This window comes from Epinephelus lanceolatus, chromosome 7 (genome assembly GCF_041903045.1).
Source record: "Epinephelus lanceolatus isolate andai-2023 chromosome 7, ASM4190304v1, whole genome shotgun sequence".
In the NCBI taxonomy this organism is placed as follows: domain Eukaryota; kingdom Metazoa; phylum Chordata; class Actinopteri; order Perciformes; family Serranidae; genus Epinephelus; species Epinephelus lanceolatus.
Window position 1 is genome coordinate 16,224,479 of NC_135740.1, and position 27,600 is coordinate 16,252,078.

Sequence of the window (27,600 nt, forward strand, 5' to 3'; positions counted from 1 at the left end):
TCGTCATTTAACAATGACCTTGTTTGCATGTATCAGTCAGTCAGCCACCTAATTATCTACCTGTAAGGAGAAAGGCCCAGAGGCACCTGACAGCAACGAGTCTGTTGACAACTGCAATACTCAGAATGAGTTTATGATGAGCATGTAAAGGTAGAACCCATTGAACGTAAACACAATTTCATTTTTTCAGTTAAACATTTTTTATTTCATGGAAATACAACATAATTTCAAATCCTTTGCAGGACCATTGTTGTACATTTTATATTCTTTTTCTCCACTTTTTTTGTACTTCAAAACATGGTCACTTGTACAACAATATCATAAACAAAGCCTCATGTCACAAATGGAGCCATTGATGACAATAAATTACACTTGCCATGCTAAGGTTTTGAGATGATACATTGGTACCGTCATTTTTACTAGATTAACCTTTAAATGAACAATACGTCGGAGTTGAATAAATATGATAAAAAGACACTGGAGTTACAAAAGAAAGTTTGTTCATTCAAAACGGAGCAGAAAAAGATCACAGGGCAGTTTGGGGAGGGTTCTCAATAATTCATTTGTTTTCCTTCATATGAAAAAAAATAGGGACAAATTTTGCATATTTTGATAACACTGCTAAATCTAAAGCAAAAGTCCAACAATAGTAAATACTGACTATATTTAGGAAACTGCCCTTTAATTATAACTGACATTTTAGTTATGATTTTTTTTCTCCTTTATGTGCAGAGTATTTCAGAGGTCTGCTAGACCAACATCATCCATTCACACTCAGAACAGGTTAATCTAGTACAGCACTGTCTTTATACAACCTAGAGGTATTTTTCTAATCTTGTTTCTTTTGTTTGTTTGTTTTTTACTCTTGAAAAAAGCAAACACATTTACCCAGATGAAGATGTGCCTTTTCCAAACTGTAAATAATATCACTGTAATCATGTACAGAATATAAAAAATCTTTCCAACGGACAAAAGAGAGAAAGAGAAAAAAAAAAACTGTCAATGAGGTTTTCCAGCCAGTACTTGAGAGGCGAGTATACCAAGGATGTGTAAATTAAAATATTAAGAATTAAAAACAAGAACAATTACGACACTCAACACTTCACTTAGTTCAACAGTGAAATTTACAGTGGAACTGGTACCGAATAAAAATGTGTCAGGAGGAAGCGAGAAAACCAGATGAGGGGAGCGAGATAAATAAAAGCAAATCAAGAATGCGATGCGCCTCAATTCCTTTGAAAGCAAGCCGATGGAAGTATTCAAATGCGTGACAGACACTATGTACCATGAACGAGGGCAGACCAGATTATTATACAAATGAGTGAAGAGTTTGAAATATGTCACGATAAACAGGTCGGGGGGTCATATTAGAGGATCATAACGGTCATAACGGCAGCACAGGTGTACTGGTGCCTGTGCTAGTACGGTTAGTAGCTGTAGTAGCACTTAAGAGCACCATGTTAATAGATCTTTATATAACTTAGAAAATTAGTTATCTTGTTGCATTATTTAGTCATTCGTTTAAACCTTGTTAGATTTACTTTTGTCTCCGCTCTCGGTGGCAAATTCTGAAAGGCGTCTATGTGTCCCAACGGCTGGGACTTCAAACACGTGGCGAGAGATTATCGGATAGAGATACTCTTTTGGCATTTGTGTGAGTGGTCCGATCCACAGGTGTGCAGCAGAAGGAGTTAGAGAAGGCATGCATGAGTCTGAGTGAGAGCCACACAGGTAGTAAAATAAAAAAAAAAAAGACAAGGCGTGAATATACACTTCTGCCTCTGGCCTGGTCCACTTCTAGGGGTTCAAGAATTCAAAGACAGTCACATTTTAGATAGAGGAACAGTTTGAGAGGATTTGTCTTTGGATTCTTAATGCCGGCGTGAAGCCATCGTGGTAATCTATACCTCTACGAGACCAGGGAGAGGCAGAAATTAGCATCACAGCTATATGTGTTTGAGCGTGTGTGTGTGTGTGCACTATGTGTGAAGGGTCTATTTCAACAGGTGGTAGCCAGAGATTGGTGTATAGGAGGCTGGAAACAGCGAACGTGCTCCACAGTGGAACTGTCTGTCTCCACTGCTTTCATGTACTTGTTGAGGATGGCAAAGATCTCGTTGTTGAGGATCTGGTACTTCCTAATGCGGTCTGCCATCTTCTTCAGGGGCTGCCAAGGAAAACAATAGAAGAGGAATGAATCAGATAATATCATGAGGTGTGTTCATGGGTGAGGGTAAACGTAGTTGAAAAAAGTATACCCACCACATTTTTGATGATCTCATCCTTGCCGTCCTGTCTTTGGACTTTGAGAAGGTGGTAGCAGAAGTCAAAGAGGTCAAAGCGACGCTGCTGTCCTAACAGCACAATGATGGCGCAGCCGGCCCAGTTCAGCCCATCTCCAAAGCACTGCCTACAAAGCAAAGCATGTATAACACATGAGCTATGTCTCCATTAAAGAGGGGCATTCAGTGCACGTTTCAGTCAATTAGTCCAGAAGATGTGATCAGATTTCATAATTTACTTTGTAACAGTAAATCATCTCCTCTGATCAAAGTGTATCTGCTGCTGATGGTGACAGAGAAGGAAGTAATAAGTAAAAATGTTCCCAGTCTAGACTTGAACGTGCCACAACTCTCCTCTTTTTTCTTATTTAACTTTCTTTAGTTTTTCTCCTTCTGAAGCAGAGCCACGTCATAAATGTCAGCATGAAACAAATGCTTTGCTTATGGCAGAAAGAGCAGAGGGGACATCAAGGTGTACTGAAAAAGTCTGTTTACCCTAAGCTTTATCATATTTTCTCTTTCTACGCATCCAAACTTTTCCATCAAAGTCACAAGTAAAAACTTTCACAATGTTTTGATTTGGATTTTTGACAGATGTCTGGCATTTGGATAAACAAATCAAGCATTCAAACTGAGAGACAAACAAACAAAAAAAAAAACAAATTCCTCTAGGAATAAAGTCATGGTAAAATCTAACCTTTTTTTGGTACAAAGTATTCGTAACCCATATCGGTTAACCAACTCACAAAAAACCATCATGTTTGGTTGCAGATGTGGTTGACAGCTAAAAAAGACAAAACAGTACACATTTACAAACGCACTCCCACGGTACACAAACCAGCCAGGTGCCACTTACTCTGCTGTGAACTCGTGTGTGCCCACAGGGATGCAGTAAACAAACTGCATGGCACTCCACAGGCGGTGGAACTCCATACACTCATCCACATGCATCACACCGTTGGTGGGCGGAGGCCCGCGCCACACCCCATCCTGCAGGAAGCTGCGGATGCGTGTCAGGATGACCTCAAACATGGAAAGGCCGCAGCACAGGCGCTCTTTGGTCAGCAGGTCCCCCTCACGGGCAATGGCGATTTGCTGGTAAAACGAACAGCCGTGATACTTTATTATTAAGTGTTACAATATTAAGGGAGAATCATTACATATACAAAATACTTCATAATGGAGGAGAAACAAAAGATCATCTGTCTGCTTTTGTTTCTGTCAGACCTCTCAAAGACAAGCGGCAACCTTCAGGTCTGAAAAAAGAAGCCAATGCGAAGTGCCAAGAACTGCAGTTTCTCTAATGGCCACTTGAGGCTCCAAAACCAGGTCAGTTCCCATAGAACCCCATGTCAAAATGCCCAATTTAAGTTACACATAATTACAGGCATGGATGCTTTGAGTGACAGACGGGTGCTGTTTGTTGACAAGACGCTACCACAGCAACAACCCTGGTTACGGAATGTAACTATGGCATAACCGCAATTCACAGAGCATAGGCATAGGCGTAGCTGTTGCCGTTCTCATTTCATGAAATTGTAACATTGTGGTTGCCTAAAAAAGTCGTGTTCAGCATTTGGTTCTACTGAAAGACCCTCTAAGGAGTCGGATGTTCAGTTTTTCCAGAGAGTACATTTTGTTTTTGGTTGGTTCAGGTTTGGTTCTCAGCCTGTTTTTCCCTAGCGAAAATTAGCATTACCAGACTGTATGCTAACCAAGCTAGCAGCTATTACTAGGATTAGCTCCACCCTCTTGTCCAAATATGGTCCCTTTAGTCACCAAAATGGCAATAGCTAAAGTGCTAACCTCAAGGCTTCAACAAGTCAACAAACCAATAGGTGATGTCACAACAGCTACATCCATTATTTTTATATGCTACAAGACAGAGTGTCATTGAACTCACCTGTGGAGTTCCCAACCTCTCAATTAGAGGCACAAGGTGGAGAGGGGCGTACTTTGCTTCCAGCCTTTTCATCCTCACCTCCAGACGCTCTCCCTCTATATAACACACAAACACAAGGAGGAACATGTACATACTGAACAAAAATGACAGATAAATCAGCAGGCACTGGACTGGACGAGTCCTTTTTTTTACCCATCTGCCTTACATTTAGTACTTCTAACCCTTTTGTATACCTTTGATGTAGACTCTGGGCAGAATGTTCTGGAAGGGAGCGGCATGAAGCAGGTCACACACTTCCTCCTGAGACTAAGATTCAAGCACATCACAAGAAAGGGTCATTTAAATCCAAAGAACACCACCCACTTTGCTTTATGGACACCCTTACACAGCCTGCAGGTAACCATGAGGAGATGTTTATTTTCAAGGACCCACCCCCACCCGCCCGCAAGAAAAATGCCATGAGTATTCTGATGGATTAATTCTCCACTATCTTCAGCTTACGCAGAGAAGATAAGTGAACCAGTGTGTGTCTATGTTTATCACGAGGCTGTGTGTATCAAGCCATGATGACAGGCCAATACTGGCAGGATTATACATTACTCACACTCTTAAGAACAACATCCCATCTAATCTGGTTTAGCAGCAAGAGGTCACGTTTACATCCATCTTAATAAACTCTATCCCTTCTATCCCTGAGTGTCAGCATGCTAGAGGTATTCTACATGTATTTATTTAGGTAGTTGTCATGGTAATTGTTAGTCAGGACAAGTAGCTAGAAATCAAACTAAATGCAAAGATAATAGAGCCATGCAATGATGTTTAAAAAACAACAAGACACACACACACTTACAGGCAGTCCAAACCAACATACGCACAAACACCCTATACACACACAGGTCAGTGCAGTCAGACAGATATGGTAGAAGAGTGACAGCTGAGTAGTGTTGTGTAGACAGGCATCACAAGCTCCCAGAACCAGAAGAAAGTACGGAGGGAGAAGTGCAGATTTAAAGACAAAACTGTACCACCATCCAACCAGAAATGTACTATCACCTCTTCCATGGAAGACAAGGACATAAGGATTCTATAATACAGCAGCCAAATGTCTTTCTTTTTCTTTCAGTTGCCACACAAATATTTTTTTAGGCTTTTGTTTCAAAGCAATATTTTCACTCTCTTTTTATTTCCTGCCAAAATAAAAAGAAAAATTGTCTCCGTCCCTTTTGCTTCCATGGCTGATCGGAGGTGAAACCATGCCAAACTAACACAGCAGAAAAAGAAGAAACAGAAACACAGCGGCCCAAACCAACCAAGAGATAAAAGAGAGAAAAAAAAGGCATTCTGCTTCTGTGTTATTTTGGTACCAAAGATAAAACCTAAATCCTTACCACCTGTGGTAGTTGCCAGCGTGTAATGAGAAATAGAGTTGTATTTCAGAAGAGAAAACATCAAAGATCACACATACTTGAGGGCACTGGGGTCCTGACGGTTTCTGTCCGTTATATTAGATTTAGGATGTGAATCCGTAAATTGGGCAGAAACCTTCAGGCACCCAGGTTAAAATATAGCAGATAATACAGCTACACATTGGTGGACCCTGAGCAATGGGCATGCTCAGGGTCCAGATAAGGAATTAACGGTGGAAAGGTCAGGAAGGGAGTGGAATAAGCGGAGACGACTAATGTGGCAAGAAAGAACAGAGATAAACAACTTGTAAACACAGAAAAGCAAGAAGAGGAAGACAGGAAGACGGGCATAATACAGCAATATATAAGTATGAAATGGAAACTAAAGAAAGTATCTTACCAGAGCTTGCTCGATGAGCAGGCAGAAGAGGATGGCATTTCCAACCTCCCTTAAGCTCTGGAAGACATCTGTCTTCAGCTCAGCATACTCAATGATATCCTTAAGCTGATGGTGGAAGAACTCCAAGATACCTGGTAGAAATAATTAGATTAGATCAGAAAGCTGCATTAATCCCTAATCGGGAAACTCATGTGCTACCAAAGCAAACTTAAGCCGAAAACAACAATATAAAGAAAATGCATTTACAGTACACACAAAATACAAATATACAGTACAACTAATATATAAGACCATGACGAACCATTTGAGACGTACTTAACAGCTGAATGTCACATCTGAAATTCGTTCAGTAGAACACTGAGGCGTCCTTAAGTCACGCACTGAATGAGCTTCTTAGCTCTTTAAAACTACCACATAATGGATGGCTTTCATAATACTGAGCTGTCTTTTAAAAACAGAATCTTAAATGGAAAAAATATCGCCATGATACCTCCCTAAATCCACATTCTTGTTTTAACAAAATCCATCATTGAAACATCATTTTAATTCCAACAATCAAAATGTGCAGCCAAGCAGTAAGCGGCCGCTAATGCCTCATTATGTCATTGATAATCTATCGCAACCAGGAGGAATCAGGATGATGTCAGCAGGTCCACCCGGCTGCCATGACCCACATTTAATCCGAGCATCAGGCCCTCACAGCAGAGGACGGGAGGGTCATTAACTGCTGACAGTAAGATCACAGGCAGTAAGCCAGGTACAGAACTCAGGGTACAGAACATCAGTAATCTACAGATTACTAAGCCCTCCTCATAGGGATATCCCATCTGACTGGACTCTAATCTGTACACACAGCTCTGGCCAAAATGCACAGGGCCAGGTCAGGAAGTACACGGAGATAAAAGGTAAGTAAAAAAAAGTAAAATAGCTTGATCTACATGTTATCTGTATAACATGGTGACAAACAGATCATTTATAACTCTTTCCGTGCGTGTTATGTTTATATTTTATTATCCCACCTTTCCCAAACTGTGCTGGCTGTTTGATTCTTGTTGATGTAGTGGTTTATATGTTGTCAGCATTTTCTTCTGCTGGCTGTGTGCTGCAGATTTTTAACTGCTGCTCCAAGTAATATCTTATTCCAGTAATATCTCCCAGCCCTGACTGCACTCAAAGAGGCAGCATGTGCACAAAATGCTCTAGTGGTTAGTGAGGAGGACTGAGCGAGTACTTAATGGGAATGAACTGCATGGTATGCATCGAAATGTACTGAATGTAGCAACAAATAAAAAAAAAGACCCAAGTGCCTTACTATTTATTACTTACTGCATTACTGTTTGTCTGACTTAAAGAAGAATTGCACTGCAGGCAAGATGGTCTTTTCATAAAATAGGGCTGTGCCTATGCAGCAGAAAGACGCATATACTTTTGAACAAAGAAAAAAGGGCTATGTTATTTGCTTTTGTTCAAGAGGTAGAAAACCTAGAAGAATCTACAGAATGCACAGCACCGGATCAATAAACGCTCTTGGCACGTGGGTGACGTTATGGGAGTTGCTCATCCGAAAACAATATAGGGCTGGCTGGTAACCAGTGATCTTATATTACAACTAAACAGTGCATAAAAATTTTAGGCAAGAAAATAGGCAACACAGTAACAGAATCTTGTTTCATATTTGATCAGCACTGTCTAGCTTTACTGTTTGATCTCCGTTCTTCAGCCTCCATTTTTTTATACTTCCTGTTTACAAACTCTCATATTACAGCTAAACAGTGCACTAAAAATATGTTCATAAAAACATTTTAGGTGAGAAATAGTCAACACAGTAACAGAATCTTGGTTAATGTTTAATCAGCACCGTCTAGCTTTACTGATCTGATTTTGGTCTCATTTTGAGAGAGAGAGTCTTTCTCTTGATTCAGCTATACTCTTTGTCCATGGTGGCAGGCATACAAAAATCAAGGCTGTTCAAAAGAGGCTGGGACATGCTCCTTGACCCCATGAAAGCTGCAGAGTATGACACATGCACAATGTAAGTGGAGCTGTGATGTTGGAGGGTTACAGCAGACGGCGCTAGAAATAAATAGGCGAAGTCCACCCAGGTGCTCCTTTAGGTGCACTATTTTTAGCCCCCTTGGATGTTTTCGGACTGACAGAACTTTTTGGATATGTTCGAATGGACGGCAGCTAATAGACAGTAGAATGTTTTTTTTTTTTTATAGAAAGCATCTGTTTTTGAATTGTAATTCTCATCTACATCTTCCAAAATATATTTTGGATCGCAGACACCACAGTGAAACAAATCAATCACCTCCATGTTCTATGATACCACGCCAGCCAGAATTACTTTGGATGCGTTGTTCCCCAGTGATATGAGGCAATATGTTGCCTTGACTTCTCCTCTTCTTATCCTCCTTGACAAAAATGAGGAAGTCCAGTCTGTAGTTCAAGCAACAGCCCCAGAGCCAGTGAAACTTTTTCTGGCAAATGAGCGAGAAAATCTGGGTGCTGGTAAGATGGAGGGAAGTTTACCATTGTTCATTTACTCATACTACCCACAGTGTTATAATACAAAGCTAGTTGAAAATCAGCACAGCATGATATGGAGAAAATCGCATATCACAATACTTCTGACCAAATACATCAATGACTATAAGTGCTTTTGCAACATATTTAGAATAGAATAGAATCACGTGGTTGAGTTAATGATACTGATGGCACTCAGGATGAAAGATTGAAAGATGAAAGAATACATTTTTGTTTGCCAGAGGGACACAATAGCGCCTCCCAGAGTTCAAGAGTTCAAACTGGCCAAAGAGAGCTTGAGAACTATCTTCCAAGATATGCCTTTCTTTCTTTCTTTCTTGTCCTTCCTGCCAACTATTTTACTTGCCAGTGTCACAATCCTACAGAGTTTATTCTTAAATGTGCAGTTAAAGGGGACTGTACCAGGCAGGAAGGTGAAAAGTTCAAACACTCTCAACCATAGTTTTGTGCACTAATTCTAAGATCTGCTGACTAACACTGAGGCTACTGAGTTTCCGAAGAAGATAAAGTTGCTGTGAGCATCTCTGGAAAATATACTCAGCATTTCCAGAGAAGTTCATATTGGAATTTAAAACTTTCCATAGTTTAACACGATGACCATCGAGTGAAACTGGCTCTGTCTGGATCTTCAAATCTTGTTTTGTGCAAATAATCAATTCTTGATTAGACAATATTTTTGTTATGTAATCGACAGTAGTGTGGATATAATGCCTAAGTGGGTAAAGTCTGGTAAGTTCATTAAATTACATCGCTTTACCATAATGCAGCCTTTAAAACCAGGAAAAGACATAGATATCAAAATCTAAGACAATATCTAGTCTCATATGACAGGATCGATATATAATATACTACTCAACCCTAAATCTGTAAAAGCATTTTTGTCTTGAATGTATCCACCACTCTTGTATGGATCTAAATGTAATAGTATAACGCCAAGCTTAGACAAATGATTCGTGAGGAAACGAAAACATTTTTGTAAAGATATTTTTTTGGGACTTTTTTATTTTTAGCCTTTAATGGATAGGACAGACAAGCATGCATACATGCATACATGGGGCGCCTGCTCTACCACTAAGCCACCGGCGCCCCAGACGAAACCATTTTAAAATGTTGCAGAGAAAGTTGCAGCGGTGTGAAGAGGCCGGTCTGAGCTTGACTTAAGCCGGCTGATGGTGTCACCTGCAACTCCACTGGTTAAATCGTCAGCAGCTGGTTTTAGTCTGCTGGTCACATCAAAATGACCGCAGATGGCATGAACGCTTGCTGCGGCAGGTGCTCCGTCTCCGCCGAGCCCTCTGTTTCTGTCCTGACGGTGTGCCGGTGTTGGGCAGGAAGTCGCTGCTGTTTCTCACTGTATGTGCTTATGCCCCCTCATACACACACATTCTTACTGACTGATTAATTGGTGCTGGTCACTCATATTATTGTGGTGTATTCATTATGAATACAGTCCATCTGATGTTTGTTTTGTTTGTGTTTTTCACCGTTTCATCACTACTACAAATGCAGCTGTAGCCAGTATCTCGCTATCACTATTTTCATTCATATTTCAAGAAGCTACAAATTATATTCAGCCACATAATACGCCTGAAAGGCTGGAAATCAGAATGGAAGTACAGAGTTGCTGCATAGAGATGATACACTGTCTCCTCTAGTTGCATTAGTGTGAGAACATGGCAGAACAGCGCAATGAAAGTAGTTGCCTGTTTTAATTCATCTCGTCGCAAATCTTTGGTCTCAACTGGGCTTTAGATGGCAAAAAAATTGGTGTTGTATGTTCTACAGATATAACCACACATGCTCTCTGTTCACTGTAACAGTGGGGACTGCAAGCTCACCTGGGGAGCCATACTCATGGCGCGGTAGGCGGCAGATCTTGGGCATGACTTCTATCAGTGTTTTTACGTACTGCAGGATGGTGCCTTGTAACTGCACAGTGACAAGGAGGATAGATACAACGCAGCAGACAGAAGGGGAGAGAGGACACAAAGAGAGAAAACAAAAAATCACTGTGAGAATCCAGCAAGCTGAGAAAGGGAACATGAATGGGAATTGTGGATAAATACCAGGCTCTTGACAATCTTAAGCAGCTCCTCCATCACTACGGCAATGCCTTGGTAACCAAGGAGACGGCAGATGGTCTTGAAGTGGGGCGGGCCAACAAAGTTTCTGTAGGAGCTGTATATGTGGGAGTAGGCAATGTTCAGAGGCTGAGAAGAGAGAAGGAAACAGAGAAACAGAAGCTGTGTTAATCTGGAACAGAAGGAAGATGGGTTTGTTCTTCACATACTGCTACAAGATTTTAGGAAAATAATTAAATTCAAGCTGTTATACCTTGGACCCATACAGGTAGTAAGGCTGCACGTTGGCTGGCTTGTCTCTTTGAGGCTCCTGGGTGAAGGGAATGGCTGTGCGTACAAAGCTGAAGAGAAAACAATGTTTAAAACCTTAAGAAAAAAGCGGTTAGACAAAATACATGTATCTGCAAATATACACCAACAAACTGACCGGTTTGTGGATCCGTTGTAGCAGTAGTTGGGGAGGAAATCGAAGTTGAGCTCCCAGAAGACGTGGAGCGTGATTCGTCCGTAGGGAGCGGAGACGTTGTGGTTGGCCTCGCGGAACATGGCGTCGAAGCTGTCCAGGGTCATGTGCTTAGACAGGAGCCGGTGGGTCAGTCTGTTGATCTCCAGCAGCCACTCCAGCTCCTGTTGAGGGGGGGATACAAGATTTGTATGAGAAAACAAAGTTGGTTTGATGAGGGTATGTGTTAGGTTTGGAGTGCGTGCCCCTGACATGTCGTCTTACCACTATGGAAGTGAGGTCCTCACTCTCAAAGCGGCTGATGGCATGGTCAAGAGACTTGTACATCGCTGCTGAGATCCTCTGGGTGATCAGACGGTTCAGGTCAATGGAGCGACCTAGCAGCTGCAAGACACATGAGAAATGGTTAAGACATACAGTATGAGGCTGACGGTTTGTATCTTTATATACGAGAAACAGAACAGAAACAAAGACACTCTAAATGAGCCACAGAAGACTGTTTTCATGTTTCCAGTACCTGTACGTGTCTCTGTTTGAGCAGCGTCTCATAGCGGTTTGATGGAGGGTACGGGATGATCACGCCATAGTTTTTACACTCCGCTCTGAAGCGCTTGTCTAGAAGGACGCTGTGAAACACATATGGTTTAGTTAGATGAATTTTGCAAACATTATCTGCCAATAACTCCAAAAAGAGGATGTCATTTCTCCTACCTTCCAGCCATTGCTTTGTAGTAGGCAAATATCTGGTCTGCTAACTTGTAGACAAACTGGTCAAAGCAGAGGTTTACCTGAGAACAAGAAAAACAATATGACAACAATATGTTTTTAAAGAGCAACACTTTTAAATTTGATTTTTAAATAAGACTAATGCTGCATTTTCACTGCATGTTATGACACAGCTCTTTTCAGTTTGACTTGCTCTTTTTTGGTTTTCATCAGCTGCCGATTAAAAGATCCAGCAAGTGTCACATTGAAGATTATGTCAAGTTGATCAGCTGAGAATCCCGCCTACCCTGAGGACCATTGGCAGTGGAAAACGAAATTGAGAAAGGACCATGAATCGCACCATGCAGTGGAAATGAGTCATGATTCAAGTGATGGCTGTAAGACCTTACCTCAGCCTCGATTTCATCATAAAGGAACTGCTTCTTGAACTTAGTCAGAGCGTAGTAGCCACTGTCGTTATACAAGTCTAGAGGATACAGCACATATCTGGAGGAGGGAGAATGGCAGTTATAATGCAGTCTGTCTTCTCAAGGTACAAACACAACCTGAGTCTGTGGCTGGAAGTTTGTCTTACTCCATCATGGAGGGCTCCTTGGTCTCCAGGATGTGGTCGGTGAGGATCCAGGGCATGGACATCTCAATGGGGAACTGGATTCTGCGCCCCATGGTCAGCTCCAGGAAGAATTCTCTGAACCACAGCTGGGACAGGTCACAGCACTGCTGCAGGGCCTCTGGAAGGCGGAAGGACACAAAACACAGATCAGATCGTTTGGCTTCAGTATGATCTTTCCTCATGGCCTTTGCAATCTCTGCTGAGAATTTCTACTCACCACTGAAGTTGAGCAGGTGTGTGAAGAAGAAGGATTGTTTGTGGAAGTCTTCTATGGCCACCACTATGGGTCCATCCAGACTGCTGCGGAGAGTCTTCTTAGACCCACTCTTATCTGCTATCAATGACTCCAGCATGGTGCGCACCATGTACAGCTGCCGAGGGAAGACAGAGGTAAAAAGATAAAAACATAACTCAAGTTTCAGGTGGCAAATCAAATGAAACAATTAATCATTTGCCACCACATTATTAAACATGACTTGCATTTTCTCATTATACTTTGCATGTAGCACTAAGTAAATTAAAGAGAAAAATGTGCACTCTTTTGGGAGGAAATGGAACGAAATAAAAGATTTTTAACCTTCAGAATAAAAGCCTTCTTAAAGACACTCCAAATGCTAAAAATGTTGCAAGCAACAGAGGACAAAAATTGAGTACATCAGAAGATGTGTGAACATTAGAGCCTCAGAACATTGTGCAGATGGGAATGGTTTCAGTGAAACATTTTGTTTACAGTCAGTACTAACACAATTCTGTTTTGGCTTCTTTCCCTGCACACCACAATATATTTCATGTCCCACCTGTGTGCTGGAGGGGCCGACAGCCCTGCGGGGCACTTTGATGTCAAATCCACCTTTCGGGTCCTTCTCTCCCCTCAGACAGGGGTCATTTGGAGGTTCCCTCGCCCCCTCCCAGTCACAGACAGTCTTTCGAATAGCCTGAAGAACACTACAGGCAAAGAAAACAGGATTATAACAGTGCCTCAGGTATTTAGGACAGGAGCCATGAGATTAAAGTCGTTTTCTTACAGATCATCAATGCGCATACACACCTAATGAGGACGTTCTTCTTCTTGCGTACAGCCTGGCGCAGAGGCTCTCGGAGGGTCATCTGGGCAAAATCCTGCAGCGCTGCGTAGATGGTGTTCCTGATGGCCTGGTTAAACACTGACTCCATTCGGCCCATCAGAACCTACACAGGTCATAACACAGCGCCATGATAATCATCATCTTGGTCATATGGGCCATGAAAATTCAGATCGGTATTGAAGAAATAATTTGACACTGATGCACTTATTTGCTTCCTTGGAGACAGTTAGATGAGATGCCTCAAACCACTCTCATATCAGTATCATATATCATATCATAAGTTCTCATATCTCATATCATAAATTTTAAAATGACCATCAGATATTGAGGACATGATGAGCTACTCAGGGTGACCATTGTTTTACCTGCAGCCCTTTAATCATGGCAATGACCTCCACCAGGGCAAACTTCTCCTCACTGGTATAATTGTATCGCGTGGCTCGCTCATACTCCTCCGCTGTGCCTGGACAGTCCTTGTTACAGAATTTATCCGTGGGATGGACCAGCTTCCACGAATACTGAAAGAGACAAGGAGAGCCATAAATAGATCAAAGCTACAACGATCAATGGCGTATCAAAAACTTTTCACGCCTCAAACCCACTCATGCTGGCTGCTGCACAAGCATTTTTTTTCCCCCGCCCACACACAAAGACACAATCAATTCCTCGCTTCACTCACAACTTCCATGACGTGCGTGCTCCACTTGGACAGCAGCTGCAGACCCCTCAGAGCCAGGTCGAACAGCTCCCTGTACTCCTCGTCGGACTTCTGGCTGTCCAGGCCCGAGCCTGTCACCACTTCGCTGTTGCTGTAGCGCGCCAGCTCTGAGATGAAGCGGATGTGGTCCTCCCTGATCTGCACCATCTGCTCGCACAGGTTATACTGTGGCGAGATGCTGCTCTGGGTGCACGTCCACCTGGGCACAAAATGGAGAAGACAGAGGGTTGGGGGCGGGTGGGAGCAGATGGCACGGTGGTCAAGAAATGCTGGTTTTGTAGTTGAGAGCATTTCTGTACACAATGTAAATGGCTAGACACGTCCTCTTACTTGGACTTGTTTTCTTCGTAGTGGGCACTTGTCTCGATGTAGCGCGACAGCTCTATTTGCATGTCCCCAAATAGTGGCACCACTTGAAGCTGAAAACCACAGAAAAAAAATGTCTCACACTCATGTCATGCATACAAACACGACGCTGGATAAAAGAGACGCTGAAAAAGCAAAAGCCTCACTTTGAAGAACTTGTCGATCTTGCTCAGGTTGATCCTCTTTTTGGCATCGAGTTTATAGATATTACTCACGTTCCCATCCATCAGGTACAGACCAAAGCCCATCACCTGACACACACACACAGAGGCGATTTGTTTTACACCAGCGAAGGACATTTAGCCAGCTTAATATCACACTATTGACTGTTATAGGCTGGCAGCAGAAGAGGATGCATGTACCTTAAGCAGCATGTGTTTCTCGCTGGGTGTTAAATACATCTTGTTCTCGTAATAGTCGACACAGATGTTGACAATGTCTGCCAAAAGCTCCTCATAGCCAGGAATCACCTCCAACTGTTGGTGCAGGCACTACACAGAAACAGAGAAGGAACAACAGGTCACCTTCACATAAATTCATTTATAGACAAAAGCCAGAGAGGGCTCAGTCTAACCTGCAAATAGACATATATAGAGATAAGTATGAGCATTGCATGAAAACCTTGAAACTTAAGATAATCTTTAATGCAAACAGAGAACTAGAATTGCCGCCTCCGCTGACCACTCAACGCTCAGTCTACATCCGTGTCTGTCCAGACTCATATGTAGCCATGACAGTAGACAATACTTCAAATATGGATGTTGCTGCAAAGATGCTACAAATTCTCAAACATGGAAGCTTCACAAATGTCTTCTACCCAGCAGCTCAGGAGATCTGTACAATCAGCACCCAAGATTAGTGTCACCAATTCAGTATCTGACCAAATGTTTCTCCTTCTGTTCCTGAAAAACTGCCAGAAAAGTGTTTCTGCAGAACATCACGATATCATAGTGAAGCTGACCTTTGACCTTTTGGATCTGAAATGTCATCACTTCGTCATTTTATCCTGTTAGACATTTGTGTAAAATTTTGTTGTAATTAGCATATGAGTTCTTGAGTTATAGCCCAAAAAGTGTTTTGTGAGGTCACAGTGACCTTTAACCACCAGATCAAGATGCTTGAGTTGAAGTGGACGTTTGTGCCAAATCTAAAGAAATTCCCTCCAGGCCTTCCTGAGATATCAAGTTCACAGGAATGGGATGGGCATGAGGTCACAGTGGCCTTGACCTCTGACCACCGAAATCTATTCAATTCATCCTTGAGTCCAAGTGGACGTTTGTGCCAAATCTGAGGAAATTATCTTCAGGTGTACTTGCAAGTTACGATAATGGGACGAAAGGATGGACAGACAGACAACTGCTGTTGTTACTTTGCAATGTATGTAATTTTAACTTTTAAGTTATAAATGCACACTTTGTAGATCCTAACATATTATATTCACAAGAATAAAATGACATGTGCATTTCTCCTTTCTCTCATTTGTCCTTTTGTTGTTTGTAATCTTTATAATTATTTTGTTGTTGTTGTTTTTTAAACAATTAATATTCCTAATATCATTATTATTTGACTGGTCATCGGTTACTTGAATGTGCTGTCATCTGTCATTGCGACTTCTGAGAGTTGTCAATCAGCTGTCAGGCTGTCATTTGTTTGCGGGTCAGTCGACGTGATGTATTTTCTGCTGCGCAAAGGATTGTGGGTCAGAATAGCAAGAAAGGCATGCTGGCTTACATACTGCAAAATACGTCCAGATGCAGTAGAACATCCTGGTACTTTTGGCATACTGCATTTGACATACTATGTATTGGGATATACTAAATCTTTTGGTTTGGTAGTATGGGTATTGGAACACACAGAATGCCTCCAGCCACAGCTTTTGCCAGTGTGGAGGCATAAAAATGATATTTTAAAGAGAAACTGCAATGTTTTTCATCATGTGCGGAATGGGTTTCAAAGGGCATTTTAGTCATGAAAAATGCAAAATATACAATCTTTTAATTCACCTAACATCAGTCAGTGTCTGTCATTGGACTGCACTCACTGAAGCTTAAATGAACTGCCAGGTTTACACTGACACACAAAACAATCTTACTAAGTCTAGTTCTTGTCTTCTGTCTTTGCCATCATTATCTGACCTTAAAGATCAAATGTGTAGATTGACTACTCCTTCTTTAGAAGGTCAGATGTTAATGTCGAGGTTAACTGCTAAATTGTTCCATCACACACTGTCATTCTGACTGCACAATCTGCCACGTCACAGGTAAAGAGTTTAAGTATGAGTCATCAGTTTGCAAGTCATTGCCTGGAGTAGTACGTTGGAGAGAAGAACGTCATCCTGTATTACAACAGATGTAAAATGCACACTGCACACTATAAAGACAGTCTAGAGTCTGCACACCAACCTGAGTGATCCTGTTGTGGTTGGCTAAAAACATGGAGAGGTTCTGGGATTCCTGGATGGACTGAGGGTCAGCCATCTTCCTCAAGAACTGAGCTGCCCTGAAGGAGCAGAGCAGGAGAGAAATGTTAACTTGGCTCTGATTACACGATTCTACAAATTAGGATCAGAATTCCTTGACTTATGGTTCACTACCTTTTGTAGGCAGAGTGATCATTCTTAACGCTACACTTCATGTTCTTCAGTTCATCCAGCACTGCAAACATGTTAATAAATTTGCCCAGAGTGAGCAGGTAGGCCTCAGACACAAAGTCCTTCCTTCTCTCAGCGTGACACAGACGCTTCACTTCGCTACAGAACCGCTCTATGGCTTTCCGCTGTGAAGACAAAAAAAAAAAGGACATATGGAATTGTTTCTTGTGAGTAGTATCCCAAAAGACCCAGAAAATGCAAACTCTGAAATGTAGTGCACAGTGTCGGGTTTTGTCTCTTGAATTTACAGGTTTAGTTCATCATTACAACAGTAAATGTCATGCAACTGGAACTTACCTGGAAGTACATGAACTTCATGAGCTTGGTCACTTCTGGTTCTAACACCTCCACTGTTTTCTCATAGATCTCCACTCTGTTGGGCTGCTCGTTGCATTTCACCTAGCAAACACAAGAGGGCGCCATCATACAGCTTGACTCTGCAGCAGAAATACAGTGTGTATGTTCAGCTGGCTCATGCAGCATTGTAGTTTGTGTTTGGTAAACATGATACAAAAATTAGTTTTTAATAAGGTGTTTAGTCTTGCTCATTATATTGTTCATTTTTTCATTGTATGTGGGCGGACGTTTCATGTATGTATAAGCTGTCAAATTTGTGGAAATCATATTATGTCCAATAATGAAGACAACCGCACAACCCAGAGTGACTTCTGATTTATCTTAAGTGCAGAAAAAAATGCTGACTGGCCAAATAATGTCAAGTCTGGTAAGAGAACAGCCACATTTCGTGCTCAGAAACCGCCGCCGTGGTTCGATGAGGTTTGTCTGCATTATCAGGGTGCCAGTAATGAGGAACTTGCTGGTTGAACGTCCCAGTTGTCAAAAACAATGTGACAACTTAAACAGAAATTCAAGCCACAAACATTTCGACACAATTTGACAGGGATGCAATAAAAACTGAGAGATAAAGTATCTTATTAGGAAGAAGTGTGCGTGGGTGCATTTGTGTTACCTGGGGAATGGCTCTGGAGCAGCTTCTCCAAGTGTACAACATTACAGCATACTCGTGCCCCTCCTCCAGCATTTCATTCTGCACAAATAGACAAAATACAACAATTCTTAATGCACAGTCTTAATGCAGTTAGAGCAAATATTCAGCTGGCAAAAGCCTTTACTTCTTGTGTCTCATACTTTTTAAATATCTGGGTGTTATAAATGGAAATTTTGCCAAGGCTCTAGACATCACAAATATTTCCAACATCCCAGACGAGTCACATATTCCAGGATGAATGGAGCTTGATAAATATTTTAGCAGGGGAACATTTCTCCCATTCAGAAGTAGGTGAGACATATTTCTCAATCACTCTGGCTAAAGAGAGGAGAGTCCTCAAATAGACCGGCTTCAACCTCAATGGGACTTCCTGACTAAATGAGGTTAAATAAAGCGCTACTTCCCCTCTTTGCCAGTCAAATCACACTCTCCACTCATTCACCATCAGGGGAAAGAGGTTTAGTGGTCCATTGCGTGCCTGATTCACCAGTGTGTGAGGGAAGTGTGTGTCTATATGAGTGTGTGTGCATGTGTATGTGTGTGCCCTGCCACGGGTCTAGCCAAATCCTAACAAAAGAGCCAAATGATAATCAATTCACAAAAAACAAGGCTCTCTTTAAGGGAGTAACGCTGCTTCCCACAGTCGGCTTTGTGTTTACTGAAAGGGGATCAGCAACTATTCAAGACCGACAACAAAAATTGATTCAACCAATCAGATGTAAAAACCAATACGATGGCAAGCCATGGCATGTGGTATTTTTTTTTAAACTGGAGCACATTTCTCACCATGCTGGAGTGGACTGTAGCTTGCTCTATATAACGGGCGATGCCTGTCACAAATGCATTCCTGTCTTCAAAGTTGGTGTCAAAATTAGCCTGCAGAAGGAAGGAGAAAAGGGTCAAAGGGGTACATTGAAAATGTCCGAACAACTCGGGGGATGATGGTGGGTGGTGGTGACAGTGGGTGCAAGTGTGTACCTGGTACATAATAGAGGAGGGAGGGGGTTCGATGCATGGCTGCTGGTCCGGGAGGGGCAGCTCCTCCAGCAGGTCCACATTGGACAGGGCATCCTCTAAGGTCACATGGGTCGTCATGGTAACAAGGCGTCACTCACACAACACCCCAGTCTGAGAGAAACAGAGAAAAAGAGAATGAGGGTATGAGATAAGGTCGCAAAAGAGACTCTATTAGAGAATGTCAGAGGATTCGACATGGGGCTGAATATGTAAACAGGGGTACTTGTACGCCAAGGGGTTGTTCTGCAGTTGCTCAGGGGGATGCGGAAAGATTGTGTAGTAGATTTGATCAAATAGAGAATGTGATTTGGTTAAATAAACATATAATTTGAGTGAGTCAGAACAGCTGAACACTATACACCAACTGAGAATGCATTTAAAATAATTATCAATCAAACAGAGAAGCTGGAATAGATATCTCAAAGTATGGTAATGGATAATCTGTTTAAATCGTTAGCTAAACCGTTAGCTGAAAGTAACAGAACACAGTTGAAATTATTAGCTAAAGAGTAATGGGAAAATGGTCTTGATAGTTAACTTAGCGAGCTAAAAGTAATTGTAAAACTGTCAAAATATATGACTAAAAGTTAGGGAGAAATGACTGAAATATTTAGCTTAAAGTAATGTTAATGGATGAATGGTTAAAACAATTAGTGAAAAGTAATGAAAAAACCATTGTGATAGAAAAGTAAAAGTAAAAAGCAATGCTAAAACTAACCAAACTAACTAAAGGCAATGGATAAATATTTTTAATGACTAAAAGTAATGGATAATTTTGAAAGAGTTAGCTAAATCATTAGCTTAAAGTAAAGGACAAACAGTTGAAGGAGAAACTGAAAGTAATAGATACTGTGTTAAAAGAGGCAGCTAAAACGTTAGCTAAACATAATGGTAAAACTGTAAAAGTAGATGACTTTAAGTTAAAGGAAAATGACTGAAATAGTTAGCTAAATTGTTAGCTCAAAGTTGAGGATAAACAATTAAAATAGATAACTTCAAGAAATAGCCTAGATAATGAGTTAAAAGCAGGTAGCTAAACCATTAGCTAAAAGTAATGGATAAAAAGTTATGGGAAAATTATTGAAATAGTTAGCTTAAAGTAATGGAAAAACAGTTGTGGTAGCTAAAAGTAACGGATAAATATTTAAAAATAGATGACTAAAATAAATGGATAATCTTAAAATAGTTAGCTAAATTGTTAGCTCAAAGTAAAGGATAAGCAGTTTGAGTAGTTTACTAAAAATACTGCAATAGATAAAGATGTTAAAATGGGTAGCTAAAACGTTAGCTAAAGGTATAGGAAGACGGTTGAGATAGTTAACTTAGCTAGCTAAAAGCAATGGTAAAACTGTCAGAATACTTAAAGTTAAGGGGAATTGACTGAAGTAGTTAAATTGTTAGCTCAATGTTAAGGATAAGCAATTAAAAATAAATGAGTTAAAAGCAGGTAGCTAAACCGTTAGCTAAATTTAATGGTAAAACTGTCAAATTCCAACTGTCAAAGATGACTTAAAGTTATGGGTGATTGAAATAGATTAAAGTAATGGGCAAAACATATGAGCAAAACAGTTGTTACACCTAAAAATAATGGATAGATATTTAAAATAGATGACTTAAAGCAATGGATAATCTGTTGAAATATTTAGCTAAATTGTTAGCTCTAAGTCAAGAATAAACAATTAAATAACTAAAAGTAATAGATAATGTGTTAAAAACAGGTAGCTAAACAGTTACCTAAAAGTAATGGATAAATATTTAAAATATATACCTAAAAGTCATGGATTATCTATTAAAATAGTTAGCTAAATTGTAATTGACAAATGGGTGATGTTCCACTGGAAGCAGGAGTATCAAGTTGACATATCAATATTTATATCTGCTACAGTCAATTGATGCAAATACACCCATTATTCTATTGACGCGTTTTAGACTCCACTTCCTCTTATGAAACCCTGTCTGGCCTTGCGGTGCACTGTGCAGTATGTCTGTGTTTTCACCCTGCACCTGTATCCTCTCCAGACTCACGCTCAGGGGAGAGAGAGGGCAGGGGCCCCTCACTGCTTCCTTTTCATTTGACTAGAGGCATATAAGCATATAATTCTTGAAATGCTGAGACCTAGAGATCTCACTGATCTGAGAGAGGCACAGAATGATCTAGCACTGAATGACATTTGACAAACACAAAATGTGCTACCTTGCACAGGCAATAGACCCACTGGCAAATGTGTTTTCACAGAAGCTTTAGGCGAGCTGATATTTTGTATTTGAAATAAAATTGAGATTGAGTGATATACATGAACACACAATGTACATGGACTCCATGTATACTGCTTAAAAATCCACAGCTATTATAATGACTGTCTTCCGTCTGATCTCACCTTGGAATAAATGACTAGACCCCCTTGAAACAATACTGCCATTGCCGTGCCCTCTTTCTTATTATAAAACACCAGCCCAGCCAAAGCAGTGTGTATGCGCCCACCCGTGTATCATGTGCCTCTCAGAAATGTGTGTTTTACGTCTGACCTGGCAGACAGGGCTGACAGGACCGATAATCAGCTTAATATTCACAGCCAGAGAGCACAGCCAGAGCTGAGAGGGCCAGGGGCCAAACAACAAAGAGAAAAGAGGCAGATAAAATTAAATGTGGCTGTCTCTCTTCTCAAGGTAGACAAAGAGCTTGCAATAAAAGAAAGTAAAGTGCTGCATCAAGTTGCAAAATTGATAATGAATACAGTCATTTCAGATTCAATAAGAATAAAGCTGGGTTCTGGGATCTTATAGTCAAACAGTTTTTCTTATTCGTCCTGGAAGTTAGCCACAGACAGGATCAAATAAACAAATAGGCAACCTATCTACTTCCTTACATAGTAATATGACACTCAAGCGGCAGTCAACACATGTATATGTCAAAGCAGCTGTATGTTGACACAGTCAGTGTGCAATATCATTATGTACTTTCAAATATTTACACAAAATTGATCACAATCACAATGACAAAGACATTATAAAACACGTAGACCAACACCTACAGCCAAAGAGACACGTTGTTAATAATGCCCACTGCACATGTGCAGGTACACTGACACTATACGATCACAAACGGCATGAAGAGAAGGAGGGTGGAGTTTCCTGTCACATCAAACTGTTATAGTTAACATACGAAGAGGCTATATTTGCATGAGGTAAACCACCAGTCTTGAGACAGATGGCTGAGTCATCAAACTTGTAATGATGCATCAGTGAACGACACCTCAGTGTACTGGCACAGACATATAGATGGTAATAAGATTTGTTTATTTTTATATTTATTTTTAATATACTTTATTAATCCCCGAGGGGAAATTCAATTTTTCACTCTGTTGTCAATTACACACAGTGGAGAGATGTCAGAGTGGGCTGCCCATGACAGGCGCTCTGAGCGGTTGGGGGGTTTGGTGCCTTGCTCAGGGGCACCTCGGCAGTGCCCAGGAGGTGAACTGGCACCTCTCCAACTACCAGTCCACGCTCCATATTTTTGGTCTGGACAGGGACTTGAACAGGCGACCCTCCGGTTCCCAACCCAAGTCCCTATGGACTGAGCTATCACTACCCCATAGTGATAGTGTAGACCTTATAGTGAGGTCTACTGGAATCTTCTGTCAAATCTGTGTGTTGTTCTGTCTCCTGTTCTGCCGTTATGTGCATAGCCTGACTGATACTGTCAAGTTCTTTCGGACTTAATACCACTGACGTGCTGGGAGTTGTAGTCCTTAATCCTCAGTAGTCTGTGTAACAATGAAGACGTGACTAATTTTGATACACTGCAAGTACGAACATTAAAACATTAAAACATTAAAAGAGGACCAGCAGATTTTAAATGATACCAATGTACGCTGATGAAGACTTAATCCCTGTGCTGCTGCAACACCGTGATGTTTAAATTAAAAATGAAAAACGGTTGTTTCCTGTATTCTTTCCACTGCCATGTTTACAACCTGGATTCACACACTCTGATTCTTTGAAGACTCAGCCGGTTATTTTTAACTGTTCAGCTTATAGAAAATGAAACATGCAGCTCGCTACAAGGGGTTCTGTCACGCAGACAAACATACTCAGTGCAACTAAACTCCCATCTGTGCTTGGGAATACAGATGGGGACTGAAGCCTGGGTTGGCTGAATAAACTTTCCCACCCTGTACCCGACTCTGTTCAACAGTTGGTGTGTCTGTGTGTGTGCATCTTTACAAAGCAAAGGGCCCCTTCATTCCCTTCTGGACACTTAGTAACCTAGCTGTAGGCCTGCTTTACACCGGAACGACCAAATGAGACCACACAAGGCATTTCTTTTTAGAAATCCCATACAGTTGTTGGACTTGAATGTCTATGATATGCATAGCAAAACTCCCCCTGGCTATTCCTGACATTATAACTAAAGCCACTATACATAATGAGCTTGGGTCGGATCTCCTCATGACAACACTTAACCACGAGGATCCAAGGGCTTTGAGGAAGCGCTCAAAATGTTGCAACAAAAAAGAAGAATGGGAATGAAGCAGAGTAGGAAAAGTACCAAAATGGCAAAAAAAGCAGCATTTGTGGAAGAAAAGCATGACTAGTATGTGCTGCTAGGTGTGTGTGTAATACATCTTGCCTGAGAGAAAGACAGAGAGAAAGTGTGTCAACTCCAGGGTCACACCACTCAATGGGATCTCCCCCCCAAGGCTAGCTTTGTAATATATATTCATCCTCACAATAAGATGAGATGCGATAAGCGTGGAAAAAGGAGCGTTTAGACACGGGCACCCACATGATCACTTACGACACGTTCACTGACCAACACATACAACGGTCACATGTGTGTTCCAGCAGCATCTGTGCAGTCTACAGTGTGTCATGACGTGCAGGATGCTGGCTAGCTGAGGTATTCGACACACTGATTGTCATTTCAAAGACCAGCACCGCAAAACTGCTGTCGTCTCATGATCCCGATGATGTCACACTCTCCTTTTAGACCAACAACAATGACCGTCACATGAATATGCAATGGAGGGGGGAAAAAACACAAGCATGGCTCACATAACCAAGCTTCACACAGGTAGAGAAGATGGTAAACAAAAATCTAAACTAACATTACCAACCTTTGAATTCGCAAAACACTCTTTTAGGTTTTTAATCAAAGTTTCTTCATAGATTTGTGGTACTTATGATAGCATGCAGAATTCAACTTGCGCTGTTTACCTCTACTTCTCTTTTCTTTGGCTGCTTGGTTATTTATGTCTACAGGCCTTTGTCTCTCTGGCTTTGTCTCTGAATTTACTCAACCGAAAACAGCAACAATACCACCAGCTGCTAATGGCTGCTCATGAGGAAGCAGCTATTCTAAACTTTGTATTATGGTACAATATAACTCCAAAAATACTTCACAGATGTTACAACAAAACTAATTCCAATAGCAGTATTATGGAGATATAACAAGGGCTGATAACACTGTCTATTTTCATTATCGAATAACTGTCTATATAAAGTGTAGTGCTGTGCAAGTCATGAATCAATTGTTTGAAACAAACAACTCTTATTACTGACACGGGAGTGACAAGTCCTAATGTTCACTAACTCTTTAACGGCTTTACCCCTCCAACGTGCTTCTAGCAAGTGCGAACTGCGAACTGTCTCTACCGCTGTTTTGCTCTGCTGTCCCTCTCTGCCATTGCTGGCTGGCTTCTTACCAGTCCTGTAACGTTATCCCCACCACTCGCAGTCGCCATTTGTCTCAGCTTAACTCCATGTTCCACCAGCTGAGACTGACCTCAGTTTAAAAGAAAGAGGAGTGCCTGTATTTTTGACAGCATTGAAAATCATACTTTTGGAATTTTTAAATATCCTGGTATCCTTATACCTTGACCCCGCTGAAGCCTCAGTTCTGCTTGATCAGTCATGAAATCCAACAGTCTGTAAGCTCTGATCGCTTCCCGGTCCAACAGGGGCCAAAAAATAATTTGTCTCGCACAAATTATGGAAGCAGTAAAAGGGAGGATGCAAGTTTTTAAGCGCCACAAACCTTGTGAAATGACTCGTTTCACTATTAGAATTGATCCATCTGGTCCGATAACATTTGCAAAGTCTAGAAGAGCCGCACGGTTAAATTATTTTATCTCCATTCAAGTTGGTGGAGGGTTGAGTTAGCCAGCTCGCCCGGTCTCTGGTGTGCATGCTCTATGGGTGCTGGGGCTGGTGGGTGTTTACCAAGCTGATCTGGTTACTTGATTGACTAGACAACCTGACTCTCTTTAGTGAGCGACTCACATAAACTCAAGTAAGTTAAAGGAGTCGAACCTCCCTTCATTTATAAACTGTCACAAAACGTCCGTCACGATTTGTCAGCGCTCAACATGAAGTCTTCAAATGTCTTTTTCTTGTCCAAAACCTAAAGACATTCCATTTACAATGATACAACACAGAGAACGAAGGAAAATCCTCATATTTGGGAGCAGGAAACAAGTGAATATTTGGCATGTTTGCTTGGTTTGTGATTCATAATTTTCTACTGCTCGACTAATCAGTGAATGAGTCTACCAGATATTACAGTGATATCACTGCGGGGTACCTCAAGGCTGAGTGGCATAAACCAGTGATTCTCAAAGTGGTGCTCTGCCAGAGGGGTCCATGAAAAGCTTTCTGATTCATCAGATTATCAAGACTATCTGAATAATTTGATTTTTAAATCTAAAATAGCTCATAGATCACCTACATTCTAATTCTAATCTAACAAATCTACAATTATTCTCTCATGTTGTTCTTTAACATAACTAGGACTATAAAAGCGTAAATACAGACTACACCTAATTATTCTAAGAGACGTACTACACTGGGGGTCTCTTGTGTATACTCTTGCTTGTAAAGGGGTCCTTGGCTGAAAAAAGATTGAGAAGAACTTGCACCATGAGCAACCAGTTATCTACACATCTACAACACCTCACTGCATGCCTGTCCTGCTCTCGGAGATGAATCCCTCCTCTGTTGCTGAAGGTTTAACCAAAGGTTTAACCAAAAACCAAAGGTCTACTGAAAGAGGGTGTCATATGTTGCACAGATTGTAAAACCCTTTAAGAAATAATTGTGAATTGGTGCTGTGTGAATAGAAAATGGCTTGACTAGAAATGTACTGAGGGTTTTTCATTTAGTGTGGATCAGTATTAGCAGCAGCAGAACATCCACAGCCTGTCATTACATCACTGCTCGCTGGTGAGGGTCTGGCATACAGATTTACAACTCAGTGAGTCTGCAACAGTGGCACAGTCAGATTTCTACTGCAAGTCACTAGATGGGCCGATAATAATCACAGGATCGATAAGGAATCTAAATAGAGAGTTGAGCATGAGATGAAAGAGCAGTGTTCAGACCTTGCTGTGAAACGGAAGTAGGTGAACCTGTCATTTGTGCATCAGTAACAGGCCTGTCTGCCATCATGTGTGGAAACGTCTCTAATGCATTTACATGCTGTGCCCTGCTGGTCGGATGGGTCAAAGGGGGGGGATACAGGGGAAGGAAAAAGGCACAAAATGATGAAAGAGTGTGAACGCAGGGATGTGAAATCGAGCCGGCTGGAGCATCAAATTCGCTCCCGTCCTTATCACAGCAGACATCTCTGTTCTCTGTACGGTGAAAACGATGTTATCAGGTCAGAAAATCGCCCAGCTACTCCGTGATCCATCTTTCATCAGTGCACTTGCTACACAGAAACCCTCTCCTCACCCCACCCATCTCAGTGAGAGCTACGATGCCGATGCAAGCTAACGGGGATCCCATTCATGTGTCAGAATAATCCGCGGAAAAACCGGGACGCTTCATCCGGCTCACGGTGGCCGATTTCCCCAACCATCAACCTTATTATCTTATTAATGCACGGGCAGAGAAGTGACGGGGGTGATGCACAGTGAGAGGAGGAAGGGAAAAAAAAACAGCCCCCCAGTCTCCAGCCATCATCACTACCCAGCGCACATCACCAGCCCCGTTCATCTTTAGCGCTGCGGCTGCATCCATCGCTACATTACCACATACCTGTCAATTGCATGTCCGTCCGGCGATATCCAAAGGCGGGCGGCCGGTGTCGCGTTGTGCGACGGCGATGTAATGTTTGCTGATCTTTTTTTTTTCTCGTCTTCTGTGCCGATTGATGCTCTAGTTTCGCCCCGTACCTACCCAGTGCTAATCCACCCCACACAAAGAGCAGAAAATGGCTGCAAGTGCATTTTCTTAAAGGGACAGTCACAGCGGAGTGATGGGTGATGATGAGGGGCCCCGACATGTTGAGCCCACACTAGTACGTTTTTTAAATGTATGTATGTATGTATA

At 41.5% G+C, this 27,600-nt stretch overlaps 1 protein-coding gene across 2 annotated transcripts; it reads right to left on the reverse strand.

Moving 5' to 3' along the window:
• Nucleotides 1-181: 181 nt before the first annotated feature.
• On the reverse strand, nt 182-27,486 carry cyfip2 (cytoplasmic FMR1 interacting protein 2). 2 transcript variants are annotated; one of them, XM_033633133.2, is made up of 30 exons: nt 27,307-27,486; nt 19,228-19,377; nt 19,036-19,125; nt 18,211-18,288; nt 17,538-17,639; nt 17,184-17,365; nt 16,993-17,089; nt 14,953-15,081; nt 14,737-14,841; nt 14,555-14,643; nt 14,186-14,423; nt 13,872-14,024; nt 13,470-13,609; nt 13,219-13,366; nt 12,639-12,792; nt 12,383-12,539; nt 12,198-12,294; nt 11,794-11,870; nt 11,600-11,708; nt 11,347-11,466; nt 11,047-11,246; nt 10,873-10,960; nt 10,605-10,748; nt 10,377-10,467; nt 5,992-6,122; nt 4,419-4,491; nt 4,186-4,280; nt 3,139-3,377; nt 2,263-2,410; nt 182-2,167 (listed from the first exon to the last, which is right to left on the reverse strand). In XM_033633133.2, exons 2-30 carry the CDS (start codon nt 19,342-19,344, stop codon nt 2,000-2,002), a joined length of 3,759 nt encoding a protein of 1,252 aa, XP_033489024.1. In that variant the 5' UTR covers nt 19,345-19,377; nt 27,307-27,486; the 3' UTR covers nt 182-1,999. The 2 variants fall into 2 exon arrangements, with proteins under 2 accessions (XP_033489024.1, XP_033489025.1); XM_033633134.2 differs by lacking the exons at nt 182-2,167; nt 2,263-2,410; nt 3,139-3,377; nt 4,186-4,280; nt 4,419-4,491 and adding an exon at nt 4,631-5,576.
• Between the last annotated feature and the right edge of the window lie 114 nt (nt 27,487-27,600).

What these genes read in the sequence shown, in the direction of transcription:
- cyfip2 (XM_033633133.2), bottom strand. Translation starts at nt 19,344, where the DNA reads ATGACGACCCATGTGACCTTAGAGGATGCCCTGTCCAATGTGGACCTG. An exon ending in CTACAGTCCACTCCAGCATG is followed by an intron (nt 18,289 to 19,035) that starts GTGAGAAATGTG and finishes CTATTTGTGCAG; the next exon opens with AATGAAATGCTGGAGGAGGG. An exon ending in AAGGAGCCCTCCATGATGGA is followed by an intron (nt 12,295 to 12,382) that starts GTAAGACAAACT and finishes TCCCTCCTCCAG; the next exon opens with ATATGTGCTGTATCCTCTAG.